This window comes from Ipomoea triloba, chromosome 8 (assembly GCF_003576645.1).
Source record: "Ipomoea triloba cultivar NCNSP0323 chromosome 8, ASM357664v1".
NCBI classification, from domain to species: Eukaryota; Viridiplantae; Streptophyta; class Magnoliopsida; order Solanales; family Convolvulaceae; genus Ipomoea; species Ipomoea triloba.
Genome location: NC_044923.1, coordinates 7,080,263 through 7,107,979, shown reverse-complemented (window position 1 = coordinate 7,107,979; position 27,717 = coordinate 7,080,263). Strand labels below are relative to the sequence as shown.

The 27,717-nt window shown below is 33.1% G+C and overlaps 2 protein-coding genes across 5 annotated transcripts; both read left to right on the top strand.

The window, feature by feature from the left end:
- The first annotated feature begins 16,976 nt into the window (after positions 1-16,976).
- Positions 16,977-20,585, top strand: LOC116027497 (metal-nicotianamine transporter YSL1). 3 transcript variants are annotated; one of them, XM_031269186.1, is made up of 7 exons: positions 16,977-17,439; positions 17,560-17,690; positions 17,805-17,899; positions 17,977-18,111; positions 18,235-18,424; positions 18,560-18,674; positions 19,082-20,585. In XM_031269186.1, the coding sequence occupies exons 1-7, from the start codon at positions 17,061-17,063 to the stop codon at positions 20,005-20,007; spliced, it is 1,971 nt and encodes a 656-aa protein (XP_031125046.1). In that variant the 5' UTR covers positions 16,977-17,060; the 3' UTR covers positions 20,008-20,585. The 3 variants fall into 3 exon arrangements, with proteins under 3 accessions (XP_031125046.1, XP_031125043.1, XP_031125042.1); XM_031269183.1 differs by having other exon boundaries at positions 16,978-17,439; positions 17,560-17,732; positions 19,085-20,585; XM_031269182.1 differs by having other exon boundaries at positions 16,978-17,439; positions 17,560-17,732.
- A 2,641-nt stretch (positions 20,586-23,226) lies between these two features.
- On the top strand, positions 23,227-27,142 carry LOC116026722 (ubiquitin-60S ribosomal protein L40). 2 transcript variants are annotated; one of them, XM_031268090.1, is made up of 6 exons: positions 23,227-23,393; positions 24,436-24,457; positions 24,570-24,656; positions 24,782-24,884; positions 26,753-26,819; positions 26,905-27,142. In XM_031268090.1, exons 1-6 carry the CDS (start codon positions 23,313-23,315, stop codon positions 26,929-26,931), a joined length of 387 nt encoding a protein of 128 aa, XP_031123950.1. In that variant the 5' UTR covers positions 23,227-23,312; the 3' UTR covers positions 26,932-27,142. The 2 variants fall into 2 exon arrangements, with proteins under 2 accessions (XP_031123950.1, XP_031123949.1); XM_031268089.1 differs by lacking the exon at positions 23,227-23,393 and having other exon boundaries at positions 24,273-24,457.
- The last annotated feature ends 575 nt before the right edge of the window (positions 27,143-27,717 follow it).

Genomic DNA, 27,717 nt, shown 5'->3' with positions numbered 1-27,717 from the left:
ATAACATTACTGTCCTAAAATATCAAGCTAGCTCCAAATCCTTATATGCTTGTATAGATAGAGGCCATAGACATGGAGTGTGGCTAGCACAAGATTGGTCCCAAAATTTGGGATAATGAATCAAATTTTTATTCTTGATATGACAAAATTGTTTTTATCCCAAGTAGACTACAAATAATGGGCATCTCTATTTGTTGCGTACAAAAAGTATGAATAGAACAATGGTATAGACCCAAAATTTTATAATCATTTAACATAATTTTAGATAATTAACTAGACAATTCGTTATAATTAATCAATTCACATTAATCAATGAATGTAAAGCAAATATAACACATATCACATGCCACATAACTGGAATAACTTGTCGATAGTTTTCAAAGGACAAAAGAAAGAAAGAAAAAAGTGAATGGCGGTAGAGCATTGGAGACTAATGATTACATGAGAAGGATAGCATATCATAAAACACTAATTTTTGTATCAAATATTGTATTAGATCATGATATGGCATGCAATAAGCGTCACACACCTTGATATTTATTACCATGTATAATAATTGCTATGAATTGATCGATCATATTATAAATTAATTACATAAAGGCCATGTTTGCCGTGTTTGATAACATAGTTAGCTTATCAGTCAATTTTGACTTATTTGATCACTATTAGCTGTTTGACTAGGTTAAACATTCAGTATAAGTGTTTGATTAATTAGTTTTTTGTAACAGTTTATTTCTCCAAAATGTTAAAATTCAAAAGCTGTTAAAAGTAGCTTTTTCAATATGCTCTTTGAGAAAATCATTTTACATGTAATCAGCTATCAACTAACAGCTAATTTACCAAACATCTTTTTACAATCAGTTAATACTATCAACTAACTAATCAAATTCAGTAACCCAATCAGCTAACAACTAACAACTAACAACTATTTACCAAACACTCCCAAAATCATCTTAAACTGATACAAAAAGTTTGTTCTTGTAGGCCATGCATATAGAATTATTGTCCTAAAATATCAAGCTAGCTCCACCTCCCTATATGCTCGAGTAGATAGAGACCATAGACATGGAGTGTGGCCAGCACAAGATTGGTCCCAAAGTTGGGATAAGGGATGGAATTTTTATTTTTGAAGTGACATAAAAAAATAAAAAATAAAAAATTACCCAATTCAGTAGAATACAAACAAGAATGGCCATCTCTATTTGTTGCGTATCATCTTCTTATTCTTCCTTGATATTGAGGGTTTTTGGATGATATATATTCCACAGTCCACAGTGCATGAATTGAAGGTGTGTGTGCAGTGGAAAATTCCCAACCAATAAATTTGCATTCTTCCCCCTTTATTCTTATTCTTATATTATGTTCCATACTTTGACAAGGAAAATTATGGACGTTTGAAAGTGCTTCTTGCTTGCCCATATATTTGACCCCTATAGTGAGCATGCATATATGTTTGATTGGTTTCCTAATAGTAAAAATTGAACGGTAGACGGGCGTTTGGTAACTAACTGATCAACTAGTTTTTAATTGATTTGATTAATTTTGGCTATTTGACTTGATCAATAAATTAAAATAGGCATTTGGTAAATAGCTGAGTGTTAATTATAAAAATAATCTATTGACTATTTACATTTATCACTTTGTATCGACCATACGTGGTCCTTTAATTATTAATTTTGTTCCAGATTTAATCCTCTAATTAAATATTCGTTTAGTAAGCATTAAATGTAAGGGTAATATATAATGTAAAAATTGACTTATCACTGATATGAGCAAATTTGATTCCATAAACTTCATACATTAGAATATTAGATTGTCTTAGTTGACTGAGATCAATCACCTGAAACTTAAAACATTATTAATCCAAGTAGTGTTTTGGTATCAGCCTATTGAGTTTTATTTTTATGAGACTAATTTAACCTTAGCTTGCAAGACTTATCTCAATTCTCAACTCTCCCAATAGATTCCTTTTGCTCTTTCGGAAGACTATTGTTCTCTCTTTGCACGATCTGTCGAAACATTTTGCTTTCCAGAGGTGACCCGTGACCCTAGTAGATTACTAGATTAGGCCGGTTAGTTAATTTGTGGCAAAATTGTCTTGTGTACCAATCATAAAAAAAAAAAAAAACATTTTTAATATATTATTTGTATAATGTACGTTCAGTATACAAATAATGTACTTTTCTTAAATATAAGATACATTTTTAATATACTAAAATACATTATTTGTGTACTAAATGTATATTATTTGATAGTATACAAAATAATATTCAAATAATATTCAAATAATATATATATTTTAAGTACACAAATAATTTACTTTTTATTTATGGTCTGCACAACAATGTGGATCATAGTCCACACAATAATGATTGTTAATTTATAATTAAATTAGTCAATAAATTTAAATTATTTTAAAATAGAAAAATCATCAAATGTGCCACTGAAGTTTATGCGAAACAATATATTAGACTTGTGAATTTTAAATAGGTACAATTAAATGCATTAACTTATTGATTTGACGCAATTAAATCAAAATAATTACTTAACGAAATGTAACGGATAAAAATGTTGACATAATACATAAAATAATTAAAAACTTTGAAATTTTAAAAAATTGAAAAGAAAAAACACAGACGAAGAAGACGGTGGCGTCTCCGTCACCTGGACAGAGAAGTCAGGTGGCTTCTTTGTACCGCTAGACAAGGAAGTTAGCCATTTTATTTTAAGAAAATATTTTTAAAATATAAATTATCGATTATCACCTTAAATTTAGCCAGTCAATTGACCTATTTGTATTAATTTAACAATTAACCCAACTAAATCAAAATAAGAGAGTTTATGTTTTTAATTGTAACTTTTTAAAATTCAGAGATATAATTATATTATTTTTGTATAATAAGCGTATTTCACTATTTTTTCCTTAAAAAGATGTGACATTTATCTTCAAAGAAAAAAAGATGTGACATTTTATTGTAATGTAAAAAAAGTCATTACATTTTGGGAGGAGAAATTAATGTTTTTTTTTAAAAAATAAAATAAAATTGTATGAGGTGAATGTTATGATGAGAGTGTTGCAAAAGGATAAAATATATCATAAGCCACTGCATGTATGTACGCATAAATAGAGACCACAGACGTGGAGTGTGGGCGGCACAAGATTTATCTCTTTCAACTTGGGATAATTCATAATTGGACCCCCCACACCCAACTTACATTTTAACATGAGAAGTTCATCAAAACCACTTCGATCAATTACTATACAAAAATAGTAACTAGCTTTATCCAGAAAAGTTTATGAATTGATGATTGTCGGCAATAAAAATTAAACATGAACTCTTCCAAACAAAATTATTCAACCTTATCAATTGAGCCAATATTCAATATTGGCACTACCAACACCATCTTTTTTTTTTTTTTTTTTTTTTTTTTTAAAGGTTTAATCTAAAAATAAGTATACAAGAAGTTTATTGGAAAAAAAAAACAAAAAGAGAGAGAAAAAGAGTTAAATAGACACATCAAATTATATGTGAAATTATAATTAGGCTTTTATAAAACTATTATTTAAAAAAAGTTACACTTAAACACACCAACTCGTTAACTCTTTGTGACTGTACTCTTCAGTGGAGGCCTTGTATGTTGACTCTTTGTGATTCATTAGATTGGGAAAGTATTGATGAACAGATACTACAATATAATAGAGTCAGTAGCAATAAAAAAAACACACACACACACCAACTCGTTAACTTGATGCAATTGAATCGATTAGCTTGTTATCAAAAGATAAACAGTTAAAATGTGCTTACATGGCATCCATACATGATATTAAGGGCGGAGGTGGCATTTTATTCGGATAAGCATGACCTTTTCGTAAATTAGGTCATATGGCGCCAAAGGCCTTGTAGTCAAGCGGCATGAAGTGATTCTCTCAAGTGGGAGGTCATGGGTTTGAGCCTCAGTGGAGCAATGTTGACTTTGTTGGGCTTCAGTAGGTTGAGAAAAGTATATGGACAGATACTACATGTAACAGGGTCAATAGTATTCAAAAAAAAAAAAAAAAAGGTCATATGGCTATCGGCTATCTTTTGATGACCATCTTTAGTGGTTATAAATTAGGCTGAATTTTTTACCAACCTTGAAGGGTTGGTTGATATTTTCGGGTAATCTTGACAAATAGTCAAAAAAATTTACCACTAATAACACATGATTAGAAGATTTTGGGGGAAAAATTGGAAATTATTTAAATTTTTTAAAATGTTAATTTATATATAGTAGGTGAAGAGAGGAAGAAGAATATTAAAAAAAAAAAAAAGAGGATAAAAATCAAAGAAAAGAAAGAAGATCAAGTGGAGAAGAAGAAATGTTGTTGAAAAGAGGTGGAGGAAGAAGATGATGCACTTTTATATATGGGTCACACTTGTGTGAGACCGTCTCACGGATCCTTATTCGTGAGACGGGTCGGGTCGGGTCAAAGTACCATGCAAATGTCATACTTATATGTGCAAATCTCACACTTATATGCTCAAATATAACACTAATCAAAAATACAATTTTTGTTACTTAATAAGAGAAAAAGTAATACATTTTTCATAATAAGTAATGTTGACAAGTGTCTCTCACTTATAAGGGCAAATATAATACTTTTGAGGAAAAATGTAATACTTTTAAATCAAAATGTAAAAGTATTGTATTTTCCCTTAAAAGTATTACATTTACCCTAATTAGTAACAAAAATTTTATTCCTGATTAGTATTACATTTGAGCATATAAGTATGACATTTGTGCACATAAGTGTTACATTTGCATCTTGACCCAACTCGACCCGACCCGTCTTATGGTGAGACGGTCTCACACAAGTTTTTGCCTTTATATATATATATATATATATATAAACTTAGTCTCCTATTCGATAGAAACTCATTTTTTAGTTTTCACAAAAATTAAAATTTTCGGCAACTATGGCTAAATATTTATTTATTTTTAATTTCCGACCAACCAGTGGTCAGAAATTTCAAAAATTTCAGTGATTTTAAGTGGTCAAAAGCTCATAAAATCACTCAAGTGACTACTTCCACTAAAATATTTAAGTTCTTTCAATGTGATCAGTATTTTTCATATCCTCAAAATGGTTGGAAAGTTAGTCGAAGCGACCATTTCTGCCCAAAAAAAAAGTGTGTTTTAATCACACTTTTGGGTGGACAAAAATGCAAAACTTCCAATAGAGTGTAAACACTAATTAAAACTTCGTATCACATTTAACTGATTTATACTTGAAATTTACATACTAATCAACTCAACTGCATAAATTCGATAAACTAATTGGCTCAATTGCATAAGTTTGATGAGTTAAAGTGTCTAATTGAAACTTTTTATAATGACCTTGTTTGGCAAATGACAAATCCACAAAAAAATTGATAAATTCACAATGTTTTACATTTTAACCAAGTCAAAACGCTAAAAATATTTTTTTGAATAATACAACGGTTTGGAGCAACGTTTTGCTCCGAACCGCTGATATTGCGAACACTGCATTTTTCTGTTGGCATTTTTTGCCAAATTAAAACGCCCTTTGTTATTAAAAAAAAAATTATACTAACAAAGAAGCCTTTAAGACTCTTTTAATGGACGAGTCATTTGGCTCCTCAATGCCTGCTCATCTAATGTGGGATATTTGTGGAGCCTTGAGACTCCTTAATTTCCTTATATAAGGGCCTCACGACTCCAATTCAATTTTTCCCACAAGTGCGGGAAAAGTGGTAAAACTAAGGGACGGCTAATTATTTTTTCTTTTTTCTTTTCTACTTAAAAATAATTTTATTATTATTATTATTATTATTATTATTATATGTATATATCCTTATAGGTCATTTTACATATTAACCGCCAACTCTTTACAACTAATTTTACCAAACATCATTTTACAAATTGTTGATACACTCCCTTGGTCGAAATTGCTTACACAATCTTCTAACTGCCTATTGCCAAACAAGGCCAAGTTTGAAGATCTTTCTGACCATTATAAATAAATAAATAAATAAAACTCAAACCTTTATGCTCTAATAATTTAATATCAAAATTTATGCTCTAATAATTATTAATTTCTTGTGACAATTATATCCTATTATGCATAACAATTATATTCGAACTTTTAAATTGTTACAAATTAACACCACAATTTATAACATATCTAATCATAATACATGATCAAAAAAAATATAGTGTTAAAATTCTTAATATTAGTGATTTTTCAGCGCCTAGCGATTTTTTCAATCATGCTGATATGTAAAAATAAATTCTTAATACTAGTACACACTCAATGTTAAAATTATAGTTATATTGAAATATTTTTTTTAAAAATAATAGTGTGTGTGCGTGTTTTTTTTTTTTTTAAAGCCGTGTGTGTATTTATTTATTTATTAAAATCATAAAATTTATTGTTGTAGAATTCATATTATATTAAAAAGGTATATTTGATAATTTGAGTAATAATTGTGGTATGATTAATAATTGTTAAAGTAAGAATTTTAGAAATAGTAAATGATTGAATATAATTATGATAGCATTTAATATATACCAATGAAAGTTTAACGTGTACGTGTAATTTTATCCGATAAAAATGATAGTACAATATTTATAATGTAATATACAACTTAATAAATATAAAAATACGAACATAAATCAACGATACAATGCAATATCTGTTCATAACTACTTTCTCAACCTATTGAAGCACAAAAATCAGTATTGCCTCCACTGAGGCTCAAACCCACCACCTACCATATAAAGGGAAGGGTTTGATGCCATTGGACTACAAGGTCCTTGGCCACGATATGATACTTACCTGATGGATTTATTAGATATAAATGTATGTCTATATATCATCAACCATTTAAATTATTCGTTAAGATAGAGTGCACTCTTAAAATGTTTACATAATTCCACAATGGAGGCTATATATGGTGGTCGAAAAGTCATATGAATTGGAATTAACCTTAGTTTATTTGTGTTTTGTCTGTCTGTTTGCAGAAAAATTGCATAGGTTTTCCGGAGTTGATGATAAGGGAAAAACAAATGAGTGGTTGTAGGAAGTGCAAGCAATTGCAAGCAGCATATATATATGTCGTGATCGATACTGATGCGCATGATACAGAATAGATTCTGTTGTAATGAACATCAATCGAACACGAAACCAAAACCGGATTCTCATTTCGAAAACGAAATCCACATATATGAAATTATTGGAAAACTAGGCCTCTGCAATTTTTATCTTTTTTATTTTTAAAAGATTTGCAAAATTATTTGACACTGAAATTATATAACCTCTATTCAAATAAAAAATACACTATCAAATTTTATCAGTGTTGCAAAAATCTCACCTAGGCGTCGATTAGTCCCCGCCTAGGCGCTAGGCGCCGGTCGATCACCTAGCGTATCACTTTAAATGATGGTCTTGGCGACTGGCCGGCTAGGCGATCGTCTAGGCTGCCTAAGCACCGCCTATGCTGCTTAGTCGCTGACTGTCTAGGCCTCCTAGCTAGGCGCCGACTAGACCTCTTAGGCATCGACTAGGCCGCCTAGTCGGCCGATTAACTAGTGTTCTATTTTTTAATGGGTTATTTCACTCAAAATAACATCATTTTGAGCGAAATAACCATAAATTGTACAAACTCTAGATATTTTTTAGGTTAATATTTAATATTTTAGTATTAACTATTAAAGTATTATATAATTTATAATTATTAGTCTTTAAAAAATTTTAAAAATACTTAAACAAATTCTTAAAAAATAAAAAATAAAATAAAATAAAATAAAAATACACGGGCGCCTAGGCGCCGATTATTCCCTGTCTAGCCGTCTTAGGCGCTAGGCGCTCCCCGAGCGCTCGAGGAGCGGCTAGCGATTTTTTCAACCATGAATTTTATACTAGAAGTCAATTAGGCATCTAAACTTTTAGAATGTGCAATTACGCACATCAACATACATGTCAATTTAGTGCATTGAAACTCAAAAAACAGTTAGTGATCTGTAATAGCATGTCGCTAGGGTTCCGACAATGTTCTGACTATTTTCGAGAGAAAAATTGATGATCATTGACCGATGAACAGTCTTTGGTAGCCTTCTTATCTCCACAATTGAGAAGGATAAAAGGTGACTAGTTGGTTGTCTTCTCAACCATGGAGAAGGCGACCACTGGTCACCTTTTTTGTGGATTTGCAACCGTTTGTCGGTCGCCGATTTATTCCGCCGAGATAGCTAGAACATCGTCGAAACCCTATCGACCAGCTATTATAGGTCAATAATTGATTGTTGAACTATTAATATACAAAATTGACTTGATGATGTGCTTAATTGCACCTTTTATTTTAAAAGTTTGAGAACTAAATTAACTTTCGATATAAAATTCATGGGTGTATTTGACCATTTTCTCAAATTATGTAGCCATTGCCATGTGGATTTGCAACCCTTGGATTGTAGGGATATGATGTAATTAAGTATACATGGCCTTTGTTACAACTTTCAAATGAGAACATCTATTAAAATGTGAATCTGCGTACCATTATGCACCGTTAATCTTGTTCGATCTTGTGGTTTATAATGATTTTGACATGGTAAATATACATCATTGCACCACTACACGACTACACAACTATATTGGATGCACTATTGCACAACTCCTCATATCTCCGTTGTCTAATCTCACATCTCATCAATGCATAGGAGTTCATAGGTTCACACTCAAGTAGTGGTTCTCACTTGAACAAGACTATATATATATATATATACACACACACACACACACACACACACACACACAAACACATACATACATACATACATAGAGAAAGAGGGTGAGGGTGAGGGTTCAAGTGCAGAGTATAGCTTCCCGTGCATTATGCACCTTAAGCATTAAAATGACGCACCTTAAGTACACAAACTATGCACCTTAAGCACACAAACAAAGCATTTTTAAGAATACAAATCACACACCTAAACTTTTTAAATGGTGCACCTTCAATACATAAAATCACGCACCTTAAGCACACAAACAAAGCACTTTAAGAACAACCTAGTGGGGTAGCTCAAGTGGCAAGTGAGCTCTTTTCGTGGGGAGGAATTTTGGGATAACGTTAAACGGACGGAGAGAAAGACCCTATAATTTACCAAAAAAAAAAAAACACCTTAAGAACACAAACTATACACCTAAAGTTTTAAAATGGCACACCTTAAGTTTCAACACTGACTTACCTTAAGCATACAAATCATGTACCTTAAGAAGGAAAACAATACACCTTAGGAAGGAAAACCACGCACCTAAGCAATCGCACAACCGCACCTAAGAAGGCCAACCGTAGGGGAAATATATATATATATATATATATATAGGGATTATAAATTTTGTTGTAATATAGTTAAGAAAAATTATTATTCGTGAGACGGGTCGGGTTGGGTCAAAGCACCGTGCAAATGTCGTACTTATATGTGCAAAAGTCATACTTATATACTCAAATATAACACTAATCAAGAATACAATTTTTGTTACTTATAAGAGAAAAAGTAATACATTTTTCATAATAAGTAATGTTGACAAGTCTCCCTTACTTATAAGGGCAAATATAATACTTTTGAGGAAAAATGTAATACTTTTAAATCGAAATGTAAAAGTATTGTATTTTCCCTTAAAAGTATTACATTTACCCTTATAAGTAACAAAAATTTTATTCCTGATTAGTATTGCATTTGGGCATATAAGTATGACATTTGTGCATATAAGTGTTACATCTGCATCTTGACCCGACCCGTCTCATGGTGAGACGGTCTCACACAAGTTTTTGCCAAACTTTTTTCATCGAAATGATAATATATGCAATATACTTATAACGTTATTAATCTAAAGTTAAAGTTGTACTCAAATATAATTATTTTTTGGACCATGAAACACTCTATCATCGAAAGTTGGAAATAACATACATGCACAAATGTTCTTATCAAGACTATAAGTACCAATAAAGAAACTAAACATCAAATACTCATAATTTGATAGAGAAATATAGAATATGTGTCTTTATTTAAAATTCAAATACTCATAATATGATATAGGTCACATCGAAATTCAACTTCACTCGTCAGATTGTATACGGTCATGTTCCCACATGGATTGAAACACCATGCAATTCCAAGTTCAAATTAAACTTTGAATTACCCGGGATTGAAATCAAATACCATACGGAAATACAGCATTAAGTGTGGTATATTTTTGCATACCTAATAGTGAATTCGCACCGATCACACGGGAAGCACTGTCTGTATTTGAACCAGTATATATATATATATAGGCATCTTTGTCAGCATCCTTGGGGAGGTACTAGCATTAGAGCATCCTTATCAATAGAGTTCTTTCGCGGTTATCTTTGTCAGGTACTAGCGTTAGAGCATCCTTGGGCAGGTACTAGCATCGGTTTTTTGAGGGATTTTTGTAAGTGTGATTAGGAAAGAGAAAATGGGGAGGATGAAAAAAATAAAACAAATATAATTTTAAAGAAAAAAAATAGAAAGTTAGGCCTGACGGGCCCGCTGGGCGCATAACTGCCGCATCACACGTGCTCAGTGGGGCCCTTAATTCTGAAATAAACCCCATTTTTGCAGAACGAGCTCACTCTTCTCTCTCTTCTTCTATCTCTCCTCCAATTCACATTAAACTCTGACATAAACCAAGAAATCACCCCTGATAGGGGTGCTCTTAGTACTACATACTGGTGTTGTGCCGTGATGTTCCAATAGTATGAAAGAAGGTGAGCTAAAAAAGTGGGTGCATGGCTAACACGTAATGGGGAAGATGACTCCTCTGCGTTTCTAACGCACCAAGGAAGCCGTCACGTTGCATGAGAAAATCGGATGCATATATGTCTCTAAATCTCTAATGCCAGGCCAGATGATCCAATAGATCGGAGCAATTAGAAGATTTATACAACAATACAGAAAGGCAAATATTGTGCAAATTGTGTTGGTCCAAAACATTGTTGTCTAAAATTATTAACAAAAACATTATTCCAATCGTACTTGGACACAAAGAGTACGAAGAAAACAAGAATGAATCAAGACAAACTGGCAGCTAGCCAAGCCGCATGCGCCAAATTCCTCTCGTTGCTTTGGTGAATCAAAAAGATCTCAAAGCTTTCAAAAGTCTCTATGGTACTCAGTGTATTAAGGGAAAAGTGTAAGGAGAGTCTTCTACAGTTCACATTGGAGTAGTGCAAATGGGAAGGTTTCAAATAAATAGATAGAAAGATCGAGTTTATCCAGTAAAAGTGACTCTAACCATTGTACTTTCATAGTAAATTAGATTTTTCTACTAATACTAATACAAAAACTGCTTTAAAAGTCTCTGACTCTCTGTGTTAAAACTACTATTTCAACATCACTTTTTACTTATCTTTTTTTTTTTCTCCTCTTTCTCTCATATTTAGAATATGACCAAATTCAACATCATGTCATTGAAATAAAATATCGTCCCTAGCTATAACTATTTTTAACATTATAGTATGTGTTGGATCATGAATCATGATAGTTGCTCTATATGCCCTTTCTTTTCTACATTTTGTAATTTTGTTGCCCATTTTCCACGAGTTAAATCATAAATTTATAAGAGGCTTGTTTGGACTTTCAATATATCATTATTGCATTAGACATGAAGGCTCCACATCCTTTCATAAATTTGTTCATTCTCGGATGACTTTAGTGTCTCCATCGCTGTCGACTCCATGGGTTGAGTCAATCCTTAACCAACATGACGTTTCACAAACATATTTCGTTGTATAATTTAAAAGATACTATTTCAATTTAACGTTAAATAACACATCAAATGAATTGACACCAGTTTTTGCGCCTTCTCTTACTATGTTTTTTTTTTTTTTTTACTTACCAAGTTAATTATCCGACCAACTTGACGGGAGGTTACCCCAACATATTACTTTTTTCCTCTTTTTTTTTATAACCTAATTGATATAATTAAAATACTCTTCTAAAAAATTAGAAAGAACTTTTCCTTCTTTTTAAATTCAATTGATATAATTGAAATACTCTTTAAAAAAAAAAGAAAAAGAAAGAAGCAACTCTAGTAAAAGATGTTTGAAAAAAATATATTCTAAATTATATATAATATATTATAATAAATTAACAAATAAGTACATCATAATTAAAACTAGAATTCAATAAATTACTGTGACACTCTAAATAAATGAAGCCAAAATACACACAAAAACAAAATTAAAACAATTAACTCAAGACTGCTCTTAGAGATGATTGACCTCTTGACATTATAGAACTAACAGTACGGTTAGAATTAACAGAACCATATACAGGTATTGTACATGTAAAATGTAGTAAAAATCTAACCTTATAGTGAAAGCATTATAGATTGTGCAAATCTGATCTCTAAGCCATGGTCAATTCTTTAGTTGAGTGCTTGAATTGTACTTTGTAGTATGCAATAGAGAAAATGTTTCTCTCATCCAACCCCAGCACAAGATGGTGTAGGTTCAACCAGGGTCAGATTTTAGGGCGTGCAAGATGGGCAATAGCACAGGGCCCCAAAATTTTTGGGGCCCCTAGGCCAGCCCTGCGTCCAATAGTTAGTATATGTATTTGCGTCAAAGAATGTTAGAAGGATATCTCTTTTTAAATAAAATATTTGTATTGCATTATGTTTAGAATTTTGTTCATAATAAATAAAGTTTGAATTTGTTTCAGCTTTTTTGCATCTTCCTCTTTACAAATTTTCTTCATTTATACTTTGATAGGACCTCACTTATTTACCAGCACAGGGCCAATCAAATAAACAAACCGGCCCTGGGTTCAACCATTGGAGCAGTGGCACCATACTTAAATAATCTATATACCTTGCTATTTGGTAATTAATTAGCTTGATTGTATTAGCTATTTTGATTAGTTTATCGTATTAATTGGTTATAAAAAGGTGTATTAGCTATTTTGATTAGTTGATTGTATTATTAGCTAGCTATTAGCTATTCTCTCATCTAACCCCCAACACAAGATGGTGTAGGTTCAACCGGTGATATATATATATATATATATATATATATATATATATATATATATATATTTCAAGATGGCAAAATTGTTATATATCTACACAAAAAATATATCTTCCGTACAAATGAATTAGGATAGAAATTGATTCCTATAACTGAGTTGCTAGAGAACAACACATTTGCCCAATTTATAAAAATCCTAAACAATGATATATAAAATCTCCAAAGTTTCAGTACTGCATGCACACATCTACACATTAGCTATTAATTCAGTAATTATTTGCTCAAATTCAAGCAAGAATAAAATCAGAAAACATAATCGATCCAAACCATACCTTCAATTGACTATATAATATTGATGTTTTAATTTATATAATCATATATCGATCCAAATATTCTTAATATATTATAACAAATCCATTCCGTGCATCTGATCTCACGAGTGAAAATACTAATTATAATGAATATAAAATCTCCTATATTATCTTGCATTTATATACTTTGAATTACCTATTTAAATAAACAAATTCGACATTTAATTACCTATGTATGAACTTTTCCTATATAATCTTGCATTGATATACTTTGAAATACTTATTTAAATATAAACATTGAGCATTATCTCATTCGTGTAATGCGCGTGTAAAACTAGTTAATGTATAAAAGACTAAAAGTATATCATTAAAAAATTCTAATTAAAATCGTTTAAATAACATCGATATTGATATTATTTTTACAATTTTTAAAAATAAATCTAGACGTACATAAATTCATTATTCTAAGTACATAATAGAATACATAAATTCACTACCGTAAGCATGTATATTCACTATTAATGTTAGTACCATTTTTATATGCATGCAATCTTAATTTTTATGTACTCTTTTAATGTACTTATATTATTATTTTAAGTACCTGGGTCCACCACTCAAGGTGGACCCTGGTCTACCATCTAATTTGCATGGTTGTTAGTTGTTATTTAATTATTTTAAAAGTGAAAGTTTAATGACATTATTATATTGAATTATGATAAGTTTGTTTGAATTTGAAGATTTAGTGATGTAGAGAATAGGACAAGTTAATTTGTAATTATATGAATTATTAGAAATATATTAATGGGGATTAGGAACATATTGCAGAAAATTAGGTGTATAAAATAGATGTATACAATTATGCTCGTTCTGATATTAAATAACGAAATACATATACAAATTTATTTGACTTACCTAAAATTACTGAAAATTTTTATTAAAACAAAAGATATTTTCAACTAATTATTTATTAACTTTTTATTTTACAAAGTAAATATGTAAAATTCAAAAAAGGTTATTGAAAGATCAGAGAATAGTTAGTACTTATTAGTAATTTAGTGGTTTGGGCCAATTAGTAAATGGATTACGAATATAACTATAAGATTACTTGAGCAGAGTCATATTTTGTGGGTGAGCATATGTCATACTAAAAAACAAAAAGATAATACTTATTTTTTTGCTTTTAACAAAATAATATTAGAGAACCTCATTTCCTTATTTGGATTATTTGAAAAAGAATGATAACTTTATCCTCTTAATTATTTACAATGTAGATTTAGTTTCAAAATTATTATTAAAGTGGCATGTTGGTAACGGATTTAATCATTTAGTCCATTGGGGGACTAAATCCAACACTTTATTAATAACTAAGGAAATAAATTTACACTATAATTAAATGACTAAAGGTATACCTCAATAGCTATTGAAGAATTAAATAGAGTCATTTTCATTTTTGGTCCTATTGTTATTGAGGCATTGCCAATTTTAGTCCACTTCATTAATTTTTGCCACATTACGGCCATTCTTATTTAGTACTTGCCACTTTTAGTCCACCGTTAAAATTTTCGTCAAATGGTCGTTCAAAACAGAGGTTTTTTGGTCTTTTCATGCTTTGGTCATCTCCTTTATCCTTTGCAGTGGTTTTCCTTACACATTTTCATCCAATGAAGAGGTGCGACGAAAGCCATGTGAGCCACATTACAAAGCCATGGCTTTCGCCGGACCTCTTCATTGGATGAAAATGTGTAAGGAAAACCACTACAAAGGGTAAAGGAGATGATCAAAGCATGAAAAGACCAAAATACCCTTGTTTTGGATGGTTATTTGACGAAAATTTTAACGGTGGACTAAAAGTGGCAAGGACTAAATAAGACTGGTCGCAATGTGGCAAAAATTAATGAAGTGGACTAAAATTGGCAATGCCCTAATAACAGTAGGACTAAAAATGGAAATGACTCAATTAAATATGTCATTTTCTCTTCTTATCATTATTTTTTGAAATACTCATGAATCTTTACAAGGTAGTATACCTATGACAACCCATTTGGAACGGTAACGAGGATGTCATCATACTACACAATAGTTGACATTATTATTATTATTATTATTATTATTTTATTAGAAACATTTGTTAAATTCTGAACTAAAGGAAAAAAAAATAAAGAAATTTGAAAAAAATTTTACATCTTTCATTTTATATGAGGACATTTATGTAATTGATGTAATATGACTTTCAATCAAAAAAGTTAATATTACATTCATATAATTTTAACCAAACACATAAAATAATCTTACATTTCCATAATCTTGCATAACTTTCTTCGAGGTAATCCTATTATCTGGAGTAATCAAAGATTTCTTCGAAGTAATCCTATTATCTGGAGTAATCAAAGATTTCTTCGAGGTAATTCTATTTCCTGGAATAATCAAAGATTTCATGAACTAAATCATCCCAAGAGTTAAATTGGCATACTTTTCAACCTCTGCCACTATTTATATTCCTCATGTGTTAGTGTACTGCTAGCACATGTACAAGTTGCAAATCCGACCAAAATGGGGAATCTCTTTGACCCTAATGCCCAATCACAACAAAATGGATCAAATCATCCACCCATCATTTCAACTTTTTTTTTCCTTTTGCAATCGAACCTTCCCACCTCATAATTACAAATTACATTATATTGCATCAATTTCAATTTTCATATATAATGTTAAATCCATTTTTTAGGAAATCTAATAACAAGATTTATCATATATACAGATAGATTTTTAATTTTTAATTTTGTACAAGCGTTGAATGAAGGGATAATCATTCTTATAAACAGCATAATCATATTCAACACCACTAATCTTACAATAATCAACACGATAAACTTTAATTTAGACTTTGATAAAGATTTAAAAAATAAACTATATCTAAGTTTAATTCTCATAATTTGTATATGCTTTAAAAGATCAAAGATATTCAAACAAGAATTTGAATATCAATTTAATTACGCAAGTATTAACACGATTTTATACCCATCATATCCCTCTCACCCTTATTTGACTAATTGAGTTTTCTTGCCTCAATAAAGTTTCACAGAGCACAATCAAATCCAACTTTTAAAGTACTCATAAGGTGTGAATGTGATAATACATATCTCTTACCGTTTTAGTAATTGGATTACACATTTAGATTTTATATATTATATGCGTAACAATTGAAAATAAAATTGGGATAGGAAGGAGGTGGAGTGAGAATGTGAGAAACCGTTGTGGTCCATGTGAAATTGTGATGAGAATCAGTACTTGAAAGGGACTCATCCATCTTTAACCAAATGTCAATGGTTCGATCATTTGCACTGAGTATGAAACAGTCTAATCTCTAGGACAATTGTCTCATCCAAAAAGAGGTGCTTACAATTCAGCGAGAGAATTAGTCACTATATTTGACTGTGAAAACATTAATTACACCCAAAAAGAAAAGAATCAGTACATGAAGTCACAATTTGTGAATTGGAGAGGTCAACTTTTTGGTGTGCATGTAGAGCCAAATGACTTTAAGTTAGCTATATGCACGGTTGTTATTTTTCTTATAGTATATATAAAGCCAAATCAATTTATATCTTCTGGGTTTTCATACATTATTCTCCTTCCTACGTGAAATAATCTAAGTACTGCCACCATTGATTTTGCCCAGCTATCCGATCCAAAATCCATGAGTTCAGAAGAGCAGATAATAACCCAGAAGAAAGAAGCGGCAGAAATGGCGGCCATGGAAGATCAGAAACAAGAAGAAGAGGAGTTGCCGTCGTCGGAGGGGCGTTTGCCGCCGTGGAATAAGCAGATAACGGTGAGGGGAGTGGTGGCGAGCGCCGTAATTGGATGCATTTACAGCGTGATAGCTATGAAGCTGAATCTCACCACCGGAATCACTCCCAACTTCAACGTCTCCGCCGCCCTGCTGGCCTTCATCTTCGTCAGAACATGGACTAAGCTCCTTCGCAAGCTCGGGATTTCATCGGCGCCGTTCACTCGCCAGGAGAATACGATGATCCAGACCTGTGCGGTCGCCTGCTACAGCATTGCAATCGGAGGTTATGTCTGCTCTGATTCCAGACATCAGTATATTTTTCAGTAATCGTTTTTGAAACACTTGTTATTCTATAGTATCTGTTATAGGAGACATCATAATATTTTTTTTAATGGGTTTTCAGGGGGACTAGGATCGTACTTGTTGGGGATGAACAAGAAAACATATGAGCTTGCAGGGGTTGAAACAGTTGGGAACAATCCTAGCAGTTACAAGAAACTTGAGATTGGGTGGATGACTGGCTACCAGCTTGTGGTTTGCTTCATTGGCCTTTTTGTGTTGATTCCTCTCAGAAAGGTACTGTAGAAATTTTATTGTGTGTTTAATTTCTGTGATTTGATTTCTGAGGAATTGTGTTTATGCTCTCAGATCTTGATAATTGACTACAAATTGACCTTTCCAACTGGAATGGCAACTGCGGTTCTCATCAATGGATTCCATGCCAAGAGTGATAAGATGGCAAGGTGTGACTGATTAAACCGAGTGATTCTGAATTTCTGATGCTGGTTTGGTGGGTTTTTGTAATTTTCTTGATTTGCAGAAAACAAGTGAAGGGATTCATGAAGTTTTTCTCTGGGAGCTTTGTGTGGGCTTTCTTTCAGTGGTTTTACACTGGGAAAGAGGAGTGTGGGTTCTCACAGTTCCCAACTTTTGGATTGAAGGCCTGGAAACAAACGTATGTTATATATATTCCTAATTAAAGGCTTTCCCTTTTTGGGTTTCTTGAAGTCTCTCTGCTTTTATCTTCTGAAAATGGTGTTTTTTTATTTTGTTTCCTTGTTTGTGTTTTGGACTGCAGATTCTTCTTCGACTTTAGTTTGACTTATGTGGGAACTGGGATGATCTGCCCCCATATTGTGAATGTGTCGGTTCTTCTTGGGGCTATCATCTCCTGGGGTGTAATGTGGCCTGTTGTGGCGAAGTTGAAGGGAGAATGGTTCCCTGCAAGCATCCCTGAATCCAGTATGAAAAGCCTTAATGGCTACAAGGTTTCTCTCTCTCTCTCTCTCCCCCCTGCAATATTAATCACAGCTTCTAAAGAATTTTGCACCTAAATCATACACGTTTATATTTTATATATTATATGCTTAACAATTCTCTGTGTTTCATCTCAACTATGGCAGGTCTTTATCTCCATTTCCCTCCTCCTAGGTGATGGGCTCTACAACTTCACCAAGATATTATGTATCACTCTCTTAAGCATTCTTGACAAGGTCAAAAAAAGAACCGCAGATCCTGGTAAAAATTCATTTCCGGGTAACTTTGTCTTGTTAAAAAAATTATATTTTTTTATCTTTAGTTATACCCGTGGTACATAAAGTTAAATTTTAGTCCTCGAAGAATCAATATGCCACTAGCTGATTTGGTCATCAGTAGATTAAAATCTGTCCCATTTTTTAGAGATAGGGTGCTGGACTTAATAATTCCCCATATTAACACCTGCACAGTTTACTCAAACCAGTGACCTGAATTTGGCGTAACTTTATTTTCAGTGCTGGACTTGGTTCTTTCACCAGTTTGCCTAACAATTTCCCGAGCTACCAAGAATAACTTATGAAGAATACCACAGATATAATTGAATGAATTTTTTGTTAATAGTAAAATTAGAGGTTTATATATGTAATGGAAGTATTTGATTGCTGCAGCAGCAGTAGAGCAGAGCAAGACGAGAGCAGAGCTGAGAAAAGACGAAATATTCATGAGAGACAGGATTCCGATGTGGGTAGGTGGTGTTGGGTACGTAACCTTGGCGATCATCGCGGTGATCGCTATACCCATCATCTTCCCCGAGGTGAAATGGTACTGGGTAATCCTCGCCTACGTGATCGCTCCCTCTCTGGCCTTCTGCAACGCCTATGGCGTAGGCTTGACCGACATAAACATGGCCTACAACTACGGCAAACTGGGGCTGTTCATGATGGCGGCGATGGCCGGAAAACAGCACGGCGTCGTGGCGGGCCTCGCCGGCTGTGGGTTGATCAAGTCAATCGCCAACGTTTCCTGCAATTTGATGATAGATTTCAAGACGGGGCATCTCACTATGACTTCTCCGAGGGCTATGTTTCTCAGCCAGGCCATCGGGACTGTGATTGGCTGTGTTGTGGCGCCGCTCAGTTTTTTTCTGTTTTACACGGCGTTTGATATCGGCAACCCCGCCGGAGAGTTTAAGGCGCCGTATGCGCTTATCTATAGAAATATGGCGATTCTTAGCGTGGAAGGGTTCTCGGCTTTGCCGCGTCACTGTTTGCAGCTCTGTTATGGGTTCTTTGGGTTTGCGATTCTTGTTAATTTCGTTAAAGATCTTTCTCCGCCTAGGATTAAGAAGTTTATGCCGCTACCCATGGCGATGGCGGTGCCGTTTCTCATTGGAGGGTACTTTGCCATAGATATGTGTGTTGGGAGTTTGGTTGTGTTCTTGTGGCAGAAATTGAATGCCGGGAAGGCGGAAGTTATGGTTCCGGCGGTGGCTTCCGGGATGATCTGTGGAGAGGGTTTGTGGATTCTTCCGGCTTCTATTCTTGCCTTGGCTAAAGTCAGTCCACCTATTTGCATGAAGTTCTTGCCTTCTTGAAGAGTCTTCATTTTTAATAGGATGTTAGAGTAACAATATAATATGAGTTAATACCATATGAGGTACTCCGAATATAGTGTTTTTTGTCACATTTAGTCTTAAAATTTCAAATTAACCATTCGTAATTTTTTGACTTTCAAATTGTTACTGTCACTGGTCCAAGTTAACCGTAACAGTCATGATCCTTCAATTATCAAATTTTAACCGGTCAGGTTATTTCAGGAGGATCATGGCTGGTTAAATTCTGAAAATTAAAGGACAATGTGTGGTTAATTTGGACCACAGATGTTAACAATTTGAAAGTCGAACAATCACGAATGTTTAATTTAAAAGTTTAAGATTAAACATTCTCAAAAAAGAAAAAAGTTTAAGATTAAATGTGACAAAACTACTCTACCCAAAGAACCTATATGACATTAACTCATATATAATATAATAGCTAGGACGTACACAAACAAATTAAGTGTTAATAGAGTTGAATCCGCAGGACTAGCGCAGTTCATCCCATATACCACATTTTATTATATATAAAATGATACAAATTATTATACATTTAAGGGAAAACAGCACTTTTGGCCCCTCAATTGTTTTACTTTTGAAAATTTGGCCTCTGTCAATTGATTTAGACAAACTTAGTCATTTAAATGTCCATAATATACCACATTTAGTCCCTTATTTTATATAATTAGAAACATTGTTAATAATTTTTTTCATGAGGTTATATTTGTCAATTACTCTCCAACTTCATTCTCTCTTTCTTTTAAATGTCTGCCATCTTCATTAAACATTTGAATGGCAAGAACCCTAACTCAGACAATCAAAATCAATCAATATTTTTTTAATGAAAATTTTTGAAATTAATATGCAACTTCATGACATAATAGCAAATGGAAGTCTCCAAAAGAAGAAATCTTACCACAGCCTTCTTGTTTCTAAAGACATCAATTTGTACAACAGCATTGATGCACAGATCCTTCAAGTCACTCTTGAGCTCTTGGTTGGTATTTTCCAAATCAAACAAGGCCTCCTTATCCTTCCGAATTTTTGTCAACGAGGTATACATCTTCGCCGATGAGTTAACCTTGAAGATGAAGATGGCGTAAATTGATAAGAGGAGAAAGAATGAAGTTGGAGAGTAATTGACAAATATGAACCATGAAAATAAAATTATTAATAAAGTTTCTAATTATATAAAATTAGGGACTAAATTTAATATGTTATGGACAATTGAAGGACTAAGTTTGTCCAAATCAATTGACAGGGGCCAAATTTCCAAAAGTAAAACAATTGAGCGGCCAAAAGTGCCGTTTTCCCTACATTTAATTACAACATGTCAACATGTTCCTCAACCAAGTGTCAATGTTGGGTTTGATTGGGTATAGAGCAATCTTAAATCTTTAGATTAATTGTCTCATCCAATAGAAATGTCTACAATTCAGCGAGGGAATTTATCACTCTGTTCAACCGATGGAAACTCTGAGTACCAAAAAAAAAAAAATGTCAACATGTTGGATTGTTGGTGCACCATGACCGGGGTTAAAGATAATTGGATCGAAGGTCTTCAAATGAAGCTAAAAGATTAAGAACACAAATCAAGTCAGAGTGAAGTGAACCAACTATGAACCATAAACTGGTGTGAGCAACAAAATTAAAAAAAAACAAAAAAAACACTAGGATATAGATTCGATAAAAAAAATTGTCCATGACATACACCTTTTAGATTATGGAATAATATATTCTACTAATTTTTAAACTAAACACTAGTACAAAAAGTGACATTTGTGTTTATAGTAGAGAACAATAAGCGTTTGTATTACTATAAACGAGTATGACGCAAACGCAAAAAGTGTCAACTTTATGCATATGTGGTTAGCAGAGTAGTGAAGTAACTTTTTTTGTTGTTGGTACAAAATATAGTATATTTTTTACAAAATAATTTTATTATATATATTGGCTCCTGTACAGTGGAATTACAAAATTCAACAAAAAATATCCCCATCCACAATCTCATCCTATATTCGCACCGGATCTGCCAAGCTAAAGTAGCTTAAGCTTAGGATACAGCCGGATATTATAGTCCGAGCCCCTCGTCTGCTCGTCACGTTACGTCGACTCGAGATACGGACTCGGTGGACTACTTGATAGGGAATATACCCTGGATTACAGTGCTCCACATATCCATAACCTGATCGGGTACGAGTCGCCTCCAGACCCGGGTTATTTCCCGACCTTGACCGATCAGAGATAAGCTCTTTACCGACCCGACCTGAAGGATTATCAGTTCTATGGCGCGATGGGTCAATATTTGCTTCCTAGAGATCGGCCCCGACATTCCTCATCTGCTCGATGTCCCGAGCATGAAGCTTAGCACTATAACATACTTTAGCAAGGGAACATATAATCAGATATACAATTACACATGTATGCTTCCCTTTAGTCGACCGGGTTACCGAGTTCATGGAGAACGTGTGGCACGCATGCCGACCCCTCGGCATGTAATCTCTAAATCACTGATAAATACTCCACGAAGCAACATTAGGGGGATATTTTGGAAACTCTCTCTATAACTACCAACTCGGAAACCTCCGACCACAACCGTCATTATCTCGAGCTCAACACCTTACATATTGTATCCTAGTACACTCCCCGCCCACATTCAAATAGGAATACTAATACCCACATTCAAATAGGAATACTAATACCCTACCCCGTGTAATTTACCACATCAATGCACTGCCCACAACCGTCATTATCTCGAGCTCACATATTGTATCCTAGTACACTCCCCGCCCACATTCAAATAGGAATACTAATACCCTACCCCGTGTAATTTACCACATCAATGCACTGCTAAATATTTTTGTCTATGAATTTAAAATTAAATGAACCAACCACACTAAGATAATTTTCTGGAAAGTAACCAAACACTGAAGCACAACGAGTCAACAGTTGCCTCCACTGAGACTCAAACCCACTCAACCCACTCTCATCATCTATGTGAGAGTGTTAATCGGGACACCGGGTGCCACTTAACCACAAGGTCTTTGGCGAATTTTTTTTTTCAAAAATTACTTATTTTCCAAAAGTCATTTTTTCTTGATTTCCAAAAACACCTTAGTCAAAAAATATAAACCAAACACTAACGGAAAAAGGCTAGAAAAGAGTCAATATAGCCCAATTTACGGTCGGCCCAACTCTTCGACTTCAAAACCCTAAATCTAAAACGAGGAAACATAAAGGGAAGGAGGCAGAAGAGCGGAAGAAGACAGGAGGCCGCAGAGTTTGGCACGCCAGAGCCGTGAAAGATGCAGATCTTCGTCAAAACTCTCACTGGAAAGACTATCACTCTCGAGGTAGAGTCTAGTGACACAATCGACAATGTCAAGGCTAAGATTCAGGANGAAGCTTAGCACTATAACATACTTTAGCAAGGGAACATATAATCAGATATACAATTACACATGTATGCTTCCCTTTAGTCGACCGGGTTACCGAGTTCATGGAGAACGTGTGGCACGCATGCCGACCCCTCGGCATGTAATCTCTAAATCACTGATAAATACTCCACGAAGCAACATTAGGGGGATATTTTGGAAACTCTCTCTATAACTACCAACTCGGAAACCTCCGACCACAACCGTCATTATCTCGAGCTCAACACCTTACATATTGTATCCTAGTACACTCCCCGCCCACATTCAAATAGGAATACTAATACCCACATTCAAATAGGAATACTAATACCCTACCCCGTGTAATTTACCACATCAATGCACTGCCCACAACCGTCATTATCTCGAGCTCACATATTGTATCCTAGTACACTCCCCGCCCACATTCAAATAGGAATACTAATACCCTACCCCGTGTAATTTACCACATCAATGCACTGCTAAATATTTTTGTCTATGAATTTAAAATTAAATGAACCAACCACACTAAGATAATTTTCTGGAAAGTAACCAAACACTGAAGCACAACGAGTCAACAGTTGCCTCCACTGAGACTCAAACCCACTCAACCCACTCTCATCATCTATGTGAGAGTGTTAATCGGGACACCGGGTGCCACTTAACCACAAGGTCTTTGGCGAATTTTTTTTTTCAAAAATTACTTATTTTCCAAAAGTCATTTTTTCTTGATTTCCAAAAACACCTTAGTCAAAAAATATAAACCAAACACTAACGGAAAAAGGCTAGAAAAGAGTCAATATAGCCCAATTTACGGTCGGCCCAACTCTTCGACTTCAAAACCCTAAATCTAAAACGAGGAAACATAAAGGGAAGGAGGCAGAAGAGCGGAAGAAGACAGGAGGCCGCAGAGTTTGGCACGCCAGAGCCGTGAAAGATGCAGATCTTCGTCAAAACTCTCACTGGAAAGACTATCACTCTCGAGGTAGAGTCTAGTGACACAATCGACAATGTCAAGGCTAAGATTCAGGACAAGGAAGGTATACATTTCCTCTCCTTTTTTTTTTTTTTTTTTTTTTTTTTTTTTTTTTTTTTTGTTTGGTGATTTTAAATTTATATTGTTTTATTATTCATGTGTTTATGGTGGTCTAGGAATCCCACCTGATCAGCAAAGGTTGATTTTTGCTGGAAAGCAGCTGGAGGATGGCCGCACTCTTGCAGACTACAATATTCAGAAAGGCATGCCTATAATTCTTTACATTTCGAAATATTTTTCACGTTCTGCGGTTTCTGTGCTCTGTATTCTTTAATAATAGTTTATGGAGCTGAACTCTTTGGTTGTTAATTTGGGAATGGTAATGTAGAGTCCACTCTGCATCTGGTGCTGAGGCTGCGTGGTGGAATTATTGAGCCTTCTTTGATGGCATTGGCTAGGAAGTACAATCAAGACAAGATGATCTGCCGCAAGTAAGTATCTAACTCTTCTTTCTGTTTTAATTTCATCTTAATTATTACGGAGTAATATTTATTTATGCATAATAATTGTTAACTTCTGGGCTGATTCAGCTCATAAAAATTGGCTTCTTGGAACCCATATTTGTTTGATGTTGAAATGTTGATGATTTCTAGTGCTATGTACACATGAGAGGGCTATTTTGTGTGTAGTAGTTAACTGTTAGATATATTTAATAAAATATATTTGTATTTAATAAAAATTGGCTTCTTGGAACCCATATTTGTACCCATATTTGTTTGATGTTGAAATGTTGATGATTTCTAGTGCTGGCTATTTTGTGTGTAGTAGTTAACTGTTATATATATTTAATAAGATATATTTGTATGTAATATAGAGAAAGAGAGGATATGAAATAGGAAGGAATCAAATAAAATTTTTTAATTTTGGTTTAGTATATATATATATATATATATATATATATATATATATATAATTACATAACAAACAAAGATGACAAGCATACTAATTAGTCACACATAACTCATATTCCACTGTCCTTGTTTTATGATTTTATCTACCCCACATCCTTAAATCATTCTATGTCTTAAGGGACTCCATGTTTTGAATCAATCAACTTGGTTTATTTATTTAATAATAATATTTATTATTATTAAATAAATAAACCAAGTGGATTGCCTTAAAACATGGAATGTTTTAAGGATGTAGAGTAGATAAAACCATAAAACAAGGAATAGTAGAATATGAGTGGTGTGTGATTTAATTATTATTCTTATCATCTTTGTTTACTATATATATATGTTGTATTACGGAAATATGGTGTGAATTAATGAAGTAGAAGCAAAATTAAAAATTCTATCCCTACATTTGATTCCTTTCGTCTTTCGTACCTCTCTTTCTCTCATTTATAAATAGATATATTTAATATATATTCTAACATTAACCCTGACTTCATCTTAAAGCCTCTACATGCGGGTGTGGTTGTGTGTTTTTCCCATCTATTGTATCTGTAAGGATATTTCTGTTTGGTTAGTGGTTATTGAAGTGTAATTAAGAACCCTTGAGAGTTAAATCCCTTTCATAGTTGATATTGGCTTAGCTGGCTGCATTTCCTATGGTGAGATTTGGTTATGCATTTCTTGTATTTCGAGTAGCTGTCTTGACTTATATGATCATTCAAAAATATGTGAAGCAGCTAAGGACTTCTCCGGGCACCTCTACATCTCTCAATAAATTCGTTTAATTTTTTTCCTATTGTTTAGTAATTATTTGTTTATGAAGTGGTGTGTTTAATTGTTCAATACAAATATAAGTTTGATCTTGGAAAACAACATAGTCTTTCTGTGTGGTACAAATGTGGCCAATATACAGCATCTTTTACCGAATTTGAATGTTGTGAAGCACACGTCATATATATTTTATGATAAAATAGTGAAAACCTGTCATCTTTTTGACAACTAGGGTATCAAGTCTATCCACACCACGTGGTGAAAGACCCGTATCCATTGTCAAATCCAACTCTGCCATATTCATTCCCCTCTGCTTTGCAGCTCTCTGTTTTAATTCCTCTTGTTGCTCCAATATGCTGTTTCATTTGAGTTAACCTTGTGGAAGAAAGTTATCTGTTTTTCGGTGTGGTGCTATAAATCAGTTCATTAAATTTATGATTGGTTTTTTTCCGTAATATAAAAGTGATTACTTTAAGTTTAGAGCAGCCACTTGTCATCCAATAATTTATATTGTCTCTAACATAAAGTTTGTTGTGGTAATATTGTTTAATTATTAAGTGTTCTATTTATGCACCTACAAAACTCCCCTTGTTCTTTTTGTTTGTCTAATCTTTATAATGCTATTTCATAAGGTGTTATGCTCGCTTGCATCCCCGTGCTGTAAACTGCCGTAAAAAGAAGTGTGGGCACAGTAATCAGGTTTGTTTTCATGCAATTGTGGGCACATTTCCTACTTCAACTATTCCTAATTCCTAAAGTACTTTTTTTTTTTGTTTTGTTGCAGTTGAGGCCCAAGAAGAAGATCAAGTAGATTCTGAGCCTTGGTAACTTTCAACTTTACATTGGATGGCTTTTAAAGCCCTTCAAACATACAACTGAGGATGCTCATTTATTATTGTTGTCAGCTTTTGCTTTATGGTTTTGCCTGGTTTTGTTATCCTGAAGATTGAATGAATTTTGGCACACTAATTATTAGCAATGTTTCATATTTCAAAGATCTCTTCAAGTTATTGTTCTGCACTTATCAAATATTCTTCGGGTGTAGAATATAAATTCGGTTCTCATCAAATTGTGTGTATATGGCGGGGAAATTTTGCATGAATAAGTTGTTTAAAAGTGAAACATTAAATAGGAATTAGTGGAATTATCATTAATAGGATCTGTAATATAAGAATTAAATAGGTCATCTAACTATATGCGAAATTATAATTTAGTTATTTAACTAAAAAAATATAATTGAACCTAAAATGATTTATTGAGTGTTTAGTTTATTAAAAAAATTAATTTTAATAATTTTAAATAAAATATTTTTTTAAATGATTAAAAACTTAACCCCCTCCGCCTTTGTTTTCAGTCTCCAACATAGAGAGGTCTTCGTCATCTCATTTTTGGTCTTAGATTTATAAGTAATAATCCACTTTTAGTCCTTTTTTTATTAGAACATCTTCATTTGGTTTTTTATTAAACTTCATTTGGTTTTAGTATTATTGTGGTATGACTAATTTTAGTCCTCCAGCAACAAAATCTTTGAAATATCGTTAAATACAAAAACATTTCAATCTTTTTTATACAAAATATGTTGAACCATAATGTCATT

Coding starts and splice junctions, on each gene's coding strand:
- LOC116026722 (XM_031268090.1), top strand. CDS start 23,313: ATGCAGATCTTCGTCAAAACTCTCACTGGAAAGACTATCACTCTCGAG. Junction 24,657..24,781: donor AGACTACAATATTCAGAAAG/GCATGCCTATAA, acceptor ATGGTAATGTAG/AGTCCACTCTGCATCTGGTG. Junction 26,820..26,904: donor AGTGTGGGCACAGTAATCAG/GTTTGTTTTCAT, acceptor GTTTTGTTGCAG/TTGAGGCCCAAGAAGAAGAT.
- LOC116027497 (XM_031269182.1), top strand. CDS start 17,061: ATGAGTTCAGAAGAGCAGATAATAACCCAGAAGAAAGAAGCGGCAGAA. Junction 18,112..18,234: donor TTGAAGGCCTGGAAACAAAC/GTATGTTATATA, acceptor TTTGGACTGCAG/ATTCTTCTTCGACTTTAGTT. Junction 18,425..18,559: donor AAAGCCTTAATGGCTACAAG/GTTTCTCTCTCT, acceptor CAACTATGGCAG/GTCTTTATCTCCATTTCCCT.